The sequence below is a fragment of the Grammomys surdaster genome, unplaced genomic scaffold (genome assembly GCF_004785775.1).
Source record: "Grammomys surdaster isolate TR1022 unplaced genomic scaffold, NIH_TR_1.0 268, whole genome shotgun sequence".
Taxonomy (NCBI): domain Eukaryota; kingdom Metazoa; phylum Chordata; class Mammalia; order Rodentia; family Muridae; genus Grammomys; species Grammomys surdaster.
Window position 1 is genome coordinate 720,692 of NW_021604709.1, and position 9,343 is coordinate 730,034.

Here is a 9,343-nt window from a genome sequence, read left to right on the forward strand (position 1 = left end):
TGAGATGTGGGATTTCCATGAGGGAAACATGAAAGGACAGGAAGACAAGAGAAAAAATACTGCAATTTTGAATTTGGATTTTTGCCCAGGCCAATGGTCTGTGATACAATTCTCATTAGTGGTGCTAGTCAAGCAGGATCTCAACTAACACACATCACAATGGGACACAACCTACACTACACAGTGTGAAGTCTGGGTACTACAGCCAGGAATGGCGATGCCTTCAGGAAATATCTGAACTTTTTGACATCCAGGTCAATCTTTGAGAATCTCAATATACACAAAAAATTACTCTGAGCACCTAAAGGCAGTGAATGGAATGGAATCATGACCTGTCTATCACAGAATAGATGAGCTTCTGTTATCAGGCTCTTCTCCAGGAAAAATAAAAACCACTATGCCTTGGGGTGCACTTAACAAGTGTGAGACCTTTTGGAGTCTTCCTCCATATAGCCAACATGAAGGTGGTTGCTATATGTTGTTTACCTATCTGTATGCTGGCCCTGAATCTGTACAGCCTACCAACTGGGCACACACATGCAAGTATGCAGTGGAAGGAAGGTGCTATGAGGGGAAATAGGCTCAGATATTTTGGTCATCCTGATAAACCCTTAGAAACACTGATCTCCGGAGTGATCACAGGACTTTGTTTATTGCCTTGCTTGTTCTTGGACTATTTGTGTTTATTGTCTTGCTTGTTCCTTGGCTATTTGCATCTACTGTATTGCTAGTTCCTCAACCTAGAACTGACCTTAATACTTGCATGTAATTAAAACAGTATAAAGGCAGACTGGGAAAAAATAAAAATTAAAAAAGAAAAAGGGCCTGCCCATGGAATGTGAAATCGGGTGTTCTATATTCAAAGCATTCTCATCTCAGAAGCTAACAGCTGAGGCCACCTTCTTACTCATTTTTCTTCTACTGTAGCCTCTGTCATTCAGGACAAAATAAGACTCCAAAACCAGTTTATGCCCCAAATTGTCAGAGCCTGTTAGTGAGCATGCTCTGCTCAGAACATCCAAAGTGACCTTACTGTAGTGTGTTAAGATGTAACAACACTCAAGCATGCAAGAAGTGTCACTGTTAGGCCGGACCTGGAGCTTGAGCATGGACATGGAGATAACTATCCAGTTTTCAAATCTAAGCAGTGACAAGTGGGTAGACATTTGTAGATAGGCTTTCCATCTGTCCTTCATTCTTCTTAAACCTTGTGTATATGCCAGCTAAGCTTGAGATGAAAGCTGCTTGCCTCTAATGGCCATCACCTTGCAGGGCTCCTATTGGGTTCATTGTACTGCTTCCTCTTGGTACCTTGTTCTGGCACAGTGAATGTTAGATCATAATAAATCATGGGCATGACTCTGATAATGCAATGAACTGTACAGCAGTCAGGTACTCATGATAGAGAAAACATGAGCAGTTCAAGGTGCCAACAATGCTAGTAATTTTCAGAGAAATTATTGCAATGGCTGCACGAACTTGTTATAAATTCAGGGGATGGGGATCCACTGTTTGCTGCCAAGGCCCTCATGCTGTGCATGACCCAGGCTTCTCCACGAACAACCAGCAGGCTGGGTGAATGATGTGGAACATGGAAGCATCTGGCTTGACTGCCTATCTTCCCTTAGGATACTAACTGTAGGAAGAACAGCACAGCAGGGCAGTCTTTAGAAAAAAATTGTAGTTTTTCTGAAACTTCAACCTAAAGCACTTTTTAGCCAAAGGAAATAAACACCATCCTGTCACGATTTTAATCTAGAGGTAGAGAAACCTCAACATAGGGCTGGTCACTGGCCCACAAGCAAGCACCCAGGAAGAAGATAGTTTCCTCACTGCAAGAGACTGGGTGTTCTCAAGATTTTTCCTTGGTGTGGCTAATGTCAGTGTTTCAGGATGTCTGAATCTCCTGTGAGATTTTAAATGTGAACACAGGTCTGTGAACACATTGGAAGTGGAAATGCTAGGACCATGAGTTTCTGCAGATATTAGGATACTTTTACTGACCCAACAGAATTATCTCAATTTCCTTTATCCTGTAGCAGTTTCACTCTGTCCAAATGAAGAGCCAACACATAGCAGTATGACTTGACATTAAACCTCCTATGAAACTTCCAACTGAAGTACCTGTTAGCGTGCAAGCCAGCAAATGCACTACAGATGGAGGAGAGACCAGAGAGAGAAGAGAATATTCCAGCCTGCGAAGCTATGCTAAGTCTGTTGGATAACCCAGGGGTCTGGGTCTTCAGCAAAAAGCAGAGACATTAGGTAAGCTAGGTGAGGTTAGCCTTATAAATCTCTAGATCTGGAAATGTCTAGACCCACAAGGAGACTGCAGGAATCCCATCAGAAGCAGCCTGCTCTCCCACAGAAAGCTTGTCTCAGCTGAAATAGCACTTCATTCATGCAGAAGGTGAATTAATTTCTTGAATCTTAATGGCTACTTTTTGCTTTCTGATTTTAAGATCATATTTTCTTTGTATCTTCACAACCAGGCAAAAGAAGGGAGCTCTTTAACTCAGCAAGCAGAGTATTTATAGTGGGCTCTGCATGCCCAGCTCATCATGATTTAAGTTCTCTCTCTCTCTCTCTCTCTCTCTCTCCCTCCATACCTCCATACCTCCCTCTCTCCCTCCCTCCTTCTCTAGCTTTGTCTAAAACACTGTGCTTGCAGCTGTACCTGCATTATGGTTGCTTATTATTATGTACCCCGTGTCTCACTCTGTGTGTGTGTGTGTGTGTGTGTGTGTGTGTATTTCTCTCTGTGTGTGTGCACACATACAACAGACACACACACATGTTGATTTGTATGTGCATATATGTGTAGATGCAGAAATCAGCATCCAAAGTCTTCCGCAAGCATTTTCCACTTACTTTTTGAGACAGCACTCCCTGAAACTAAAGCTTGTAATTTGTCTAGATGGCTAGTCACCAAGCCCCAGGGATCCTTTGGTTTCTGCCTCTCAGTACTGAGTTTTTAGGCACACACTGCCACTGCCAACTACGGGTTTAACTGAGGCCTACATGTTAACACAGCAAGCCCTTTACAAACTAAGCTATCATCCCAGCCCAGTTTATCTGTGGGCTGAAATATACCTATGCAGTGTTCTAGAGAATAGAAGCTTTAGCTTCTGACAATACTAAAGACTTTCCTTATGCACTACTCCTGTAGATGTAAAAGGTGCATAGCAAGACACTGATACTCTAGGCTAGTGAACTGCATGCACTTTCTGTTTTATGACAGACATTTTTCACAACATGTTAGCTAAAGGGTAGGAAAAGAAATACCCAGACACAAGAGATCTTGTTCCTAATCCCCTGAAGAAAGTGCAGGTGGCAGCTTTTCCACAATGGTAAGAGGTAGGCTAATTAAGCAGGCTTCTCATAACTTTGTGAATCATAACATTTCTGTGGCCAGGAAGGTTTATGTTGATAGGTGGGGGTATTTCGTGGTTACTATGTTGTTCAGCCTGGTAGTTTTCAAAGTTCTAGGTTCTAAAGTAGGAGAGGAACAACAATAACAACAACAAAAATCCACCTGCGGTGGTCTTCTAGAGGTACAACCTCTTAGCTCAGGAGCCTGAATTCAGTTATACTTAAAAGGCTGGGTGAGATTAAATTCTGTTCTATCTAGAGGAGCCCCCAGGTGGACAGTCTGTGTATGCCTCTGCAGTAGTTTTAGTTACTTTTTCCCAAGAACGACATGGTAGTTTCCCAGCTTTAGGGGTAGGCGGCAACCCTAAAGTTTGGACCTCCTAGAAGAAAGATCCTGAGATACAGTGAAGGGGAACAAGTTGTCTATCTGGAAGGTGATTGGGCAAGCAAGACCTGAAGGAAGGATCAAGAAGAGGATACCAGTAACCATTAAAGGAAGGTGGAGTCTGAGTACTGAATCCTGAGGAAAGACTGGAGAATTGGCACAAGGAAGGATCTACAGGGGTGGGAAAAGGTTCTGAGTTTTTCCAGCCCAGGTAACAGACATTGTCTCTACGACTGATCACAGCCAAATCCAAATTAGAACTGCCAAACCAATTCTTCCAGATCTCTAGACACAGAACTGTAGGACATATAGAAGTAGCCTTGCTTATAGCCAAAGAGATTGGAGAGGGCATGTTTCTTAGCAACTGATGACGGACACAGCATAAATTTCTAAACTGAATGCTGAGGCCTATTTTGAGACAGAGAACAACAGGTCAGGTCAGGTATCAGGCAAGTGACTAGTTCACATACAAGCAAGAAGTATTTTCACACCCACAGGATATCTTCAGGCGAGCTTTATGATGAACTTTCTAAATACTCACTTTTGCCACAGGAGTTTCTAGTGTAGATAAATCAAGGTTCCTAATTATTCTAGGCACTGTACATTCCAGTCAACTTACCCACCCCCACCTTGTCTTTGTTTCCTGAAGGCACTGGCTACATCTGCCCCTTGTCCATCCTCTCCTTGTTCCCTACCTCAACAGAGTGGTCAGGAGCAGCTGTATTACTTGACCTGGACCAACGTTTCTTGTGAAGAAAACACTTTCACACAGTCATACCTCCACCACCTGTGGATAGGTTGAGTACTGCTACTTCTATATATAGTAATAAATACGTCATAGAACCTGACACTGTTAACTAGGAGAGAGGCATTTCATCCAGTTTTTTGCCTCTCAAAAGGACAAGAAGAAGGCCAGTAACCACAGTTATCTACTTTCTGAGATGAAGGGACTGTTCTCCTGGCTCTGAGACCCCAGGAACTCTCTGGTCCTTGAAAAACCAATAAGGCACATGTTGAGTGCCTTATTTAAGTACAATCCAACCTTACCAACTTAATGCTGTGATCATTTCTACTATACTGTCTACTTGTCACACACACCCTGAGTATCTGTTGGAAAAAAAATGTTCAAGAACTGAACAAAAATAGAGAGCAAGTTTGTCTAAGGCAAGCTATGAGAAGGAGGAAGTAACTTTGATTCTCAGACATGGAGACTTTAGGTACGAGTGGTTTGGCTTCCTATGCTCAGAATCTTCAGAACAGGACCGGAGCTCAAGTATAACAATGGGCAGGCTGCTACTCCCTTCTTTTACCCTTAGAAAAACAAAGATCAGTTTCTAAGGGCTAAACTATGCATGGCTTTTGAAGGTAATATTTCAGCACCTACACACTTGGTCATACATGAATACTTATTGATTGCCTACTAATATCACCACTACCACCTACGGGCATAGTCTGGGCTTCCAGTTGACAACAGAGAACAGGGAAAGTACAGGCCTTGGTCCATAGTAAGTACCTATGGGTTCAACTCTGATGAGATAGAGAAGTGGCATTCAGGAGATTCTTTGGTAATTTCCTGATTAGATAAAGTAGGTTCGCCCTCCTCTCTGGACATCCTATGCCTCCCCTCCTCCATCCAAGCACAGGCTTACCAGGCTGGGATAACACCAGGCAGTGGCAAGCAGTGTAGCTTCCTGATGTCCCAGGGCTGTTTGGGGTTAATGCCAAGAAGGGCAATTACATTGAATTATGTTATAGGACATTGAAGTGTTTGGGAGTATTGCTAGATAAAATGAAACCCAACTAATTATATCTTAATTAATTAATTACTGCTGTCCTTGGAGGCTTCTCATTTTAAATTCCCCAACTCTGCATCACAAGAACCTTGTCCACCGTTCTGAACTCAATGTCAAGACAAGAAATGAGGGAGGAAAAACATAAAACCTAGCTGTAAAAATAATTTTTAAATTTCTAGTTTTTCTTTCCCAGCTCCAGCTCCCAGAATGATGACTTTGAGACTAATAAGTTATCATTAAATGCCTGGACCATAAACTGTGGCTCATTCTTTGACTAGCTCTTAACTTATTTAACCATTCAACCTATTCTATGTTTACCACTTGGTTAGTTACCTCTCCTTCAGTCCTGGCTCATTTCTTTCAATTCTTCCTTCTAGTTTCCTCAGCATCCCCTCAGTGTCTACAAGTTCCTCTACCTAATGGTGTTCATCCTTCTACTCAATCTGTTTTTCAGTCTTGTCTCTCTCATTTTGTCCCCCAAATATCTCCCTGTGTCTCCCTTTATTCTTAAGATATTCCCCCAGAATCCTCTCTCTTCTTGCCCATGTCCCACCTCCTGTTTCCTGCCTCAGTTCATTGGCCATCAGCTTTTTTCTTGACACATGGTGCTTATAAGAGATTCTCTACACCTAGCTTTCAAGATTCAGAAGTCAGTATCCAGAGAAGGCTTTCAGAGGGAGATGTGTGTTCTTATGAACACATCACAGATTTCCTACTCACTAAATCAGAATCAGGAGATTGTGGAAAATGAAACTCACAAGTTATCTTTAAGTCTGACCACCTAAGGCTCATGACATATGTTATTATTTTTAGGTTAAGTGAATAGTATGGTCTCTTGAACCTACATATAATGCAGAAATATCACAGATTCACCCTGAAAAGTGGGGCTAGTGAGAAGAAACAGATCTCTTTGTGGATGATCATAAAAGCGAGTTAGGGGATCGCACAGAACAGTGGGCTCTACTTTTACACTGACCAGAGTGTCCTCTGCTTCATAGGATTAGCTTTTCTGGGCATCACTCATAGCTACAGAGGATCATGTGTCTAGGCAGCATCCATTCCACTAGCCCATGAGCCATGTGAATCAGGCAGTCCCTCCATAATTCGACAACTTAAACCAACATCACTCCACTTCCTGAATCAAGGAGCATGTGTAGTGTAGTAAAGGGTCCCAGCCAGGCAGCAAAATCTGAACACAAGGACTCATGTTCCTCAGCAGTTCTAGTTCTCAGGGGGGCTTCTAGATCTAGCTCAGAGGCCCCTCAGAATTGTCACAGGCTTCTGGAATCACCTCTGGGATTTTTCCTATCCTCAAGATATCCATTATAGAGATAGCTTCCTAGCCACATTTCTAGGCAAGAAGAGGGACTATGTTTTACATAGTAGTTTCATGTCTTATAACAGAACAAAACCTTTTTCAGAGTTTTTATGGGGATGAATGAGGCCTACCTACAATAGCCAGCTCCCCTCCCTTGGCTAGTGTATATAGTCCTAACTTCAGAAAATGATAAGGAAAGGAGGAGTTAGTGAAGGGCTTACAATGTCTGTCCCAAAAGACTGATTCTAAACCAATACCTACTCTCTACATTGCTCTTTATCTCATGACCCCGAGAAGTGTATATCTAACTAACATAATGCCTCATTATGTAACTAAGTGCTCAAGCACAAAGGTGAAGGCCTTATACAGAATACGTTTACCAGTAGGTGAATGTCACCAATCCTAGCAATGGCAGGGGTGGGAAGCAGTCAAAAATCAAGGATGCCACAGCACTCAGAAGAATGGTGCCTCAAGGCTTCTAGGGTACGTTTAACAATATCATACCCTAATTTTCTCTCTTGGAAATGAGAAATAATTTTTTTCTCCATGCTTCTATTGGGCTATAGGGGTTGAAAATGTGCTTTAGAAATTGTTTCCCTAATGAAAACAGTACCTGTTATTGAGTAGTAAAGGTGGCAGTAGAGATGAGAGCCACACCCATGTCTGATATGTTTATGGTTCCTGAGACTCTGCCTTCACATTACTGGTCTCTCCTGGATAGTTCAAGGCATGACTTCCTTGAGACATGAGAGAATGGGACTTGCCATGCGGGGAATAATGACAAACACCATTGATCCTTTTTTTTTTTTTTAATTTAGCGGTTTACTCGGAGTCTAATCTTTATGAGAATAAATCCTATTCCCTTATGTCCTTGCTTGTATTGCTTGAACCTGTCTGTAATCCAGTAAAGTTACAGATTGGGAAGGAGAGAAGCAGAACTCTCTACTTGCCATTCTTTCTAACTTGTTCACTCTCCTTTTCTTTTTCTCTGCTAACTCCGCAGACAAACAAAGCTGTGGCCAAAGGAGACTTCCATCAGGCCAGCACCAGCTCCCGGAGGGCCCTGTTCCTGGCAGTGCTATCCATTACCATTGGAACTGGCATCTATGTGGGTGTGGCTGTGGCCCTCATTGCCTACCTCTCCAAAAACAACCACCTGTGAGCTTCCTGAAGGCTGGCATGAAGGAGGGGGAGCTGAGCCAGGTGTGTGAGGGCAGAGAAGAGACACCTGTGTGTTACTGTACAGTACAAGTGATTGCCAAATGACTCCATGATGCCCTGGAATCTTCTACTCCTGGACTTCTTTTGTTTTTATCCTTCAACTTCATCTTCAGCACTGTGCAGAGCACCAGGCAGCCAGCAATGCTGATTCTTCCATGCGGAAGTTCCAAAGATTCCATCCCAGTGGCTGACCCTGGATGAATTCTATTGGATGGATGACAATCCAGCTCTGCAGCCTGCCAGTGCCTGGACCAATACCCCATTAGCAATATACAAACTGTTAAAATATGTTTATTTTTTATGGAATATGGTGCAATAGGCAGAATGCAGGAGACATGTCACCACTAGCTTGTGGCCTGCTTAAATCCTCTGTGTGTACCCCATCTTTGTGGCTTCCTTGTCAGAAACAAGTGGGGCTGAGAAGGAAAAAAAAAAAACACCTGCTGGGAGATCTTCTGTCTCTGTCCACAGATGGATCTTGCCTGAGAATGCAAAATTAGAGGAGCATAATGCCTACCCTGGCCCTTCTCAGTCCCAGCACGCTGCCCCAGCTTGGAGCATCAGGCTTCTTGCAGATACCCAGCAATACATAGTTCTGGGGCCTCCCTCACTAATCTTAAAGGAGAGGAAGCCACAGTTCCTCTTAATAACGAACCCAGTGTTTTCCCCAGGAGCCTGAGGGAAAGGAGCTGTGAAGACACACTGGGTGTTTAACTCCTGGATGCTCGTCCTGGCCATGAGCACCACTGATGCTGGAGATCCAGGAAATGAGATGGGCCTTATTCTGTCCACTAAATGAATGGCTATTTTCTTGTCATTTTTCAAGTGCAACTCTTGCTTCATGCTGCTTCAGTTGCCAGATGAATGCTGAGAAATAAGTAATCACAGATGTTTTAATACCATGTCATTGCTGTTTTACGAGTGTTCATTATTTAACAAAAATTATCTTTTAGCTTGTTTGCTTATGACTTTTCTTTCTGATGAATGGTGATGTTTGGGCTCTGTTTTGGTGATTTACTTCATGCTTTACTGGTGGAAGAGTCAGCCAGCATGCAGAAACTGTGTTTGGGTGGCTTTGAAGGACAAGAATCATGAATCACACATCCCAGGCTCCATGTCCACCTTAAGCATCACCAGAGAATACAGAGACCCTTTGTCTGGAGTTCTCCATGTAGTGCTTAAAATATCCCCAGTCCCTAGAATCCTGGCATCACAGACCCAGAAATCCTGACTTAACTAGTCAGAATGCAGCTG

General features: G+C 42.9%; 1 protein-coding gene across 2 annotated transcripts in view; it reads left to right on the forward strand.

Annotated features, from left to right (window-relative positions):
• The window catches only part of Syndig1 (synapse differentiation inducing 1), a 168,174-nt gene extending 159,126 nt beyond the window's left edge, over positions 1-9,048 (forward strand). For both annotated transcript variants that reach the window (XM_028776370.1, XM_028776371.1), the window contains one exon: positions 7,872-9,048. In XM_028776370.1, the coding sequence (XP_028632203.1) occupies positions 7,872-8,030 (159 nt within the window). In that variant the 3' untranslated portion in view covers positions 8,031-9,048. The remainder of the gene's footprint in view (positions 1-7,871) is intronic.
• Positions 9,049-9,343: the final 295 nt, after the last annotated feature.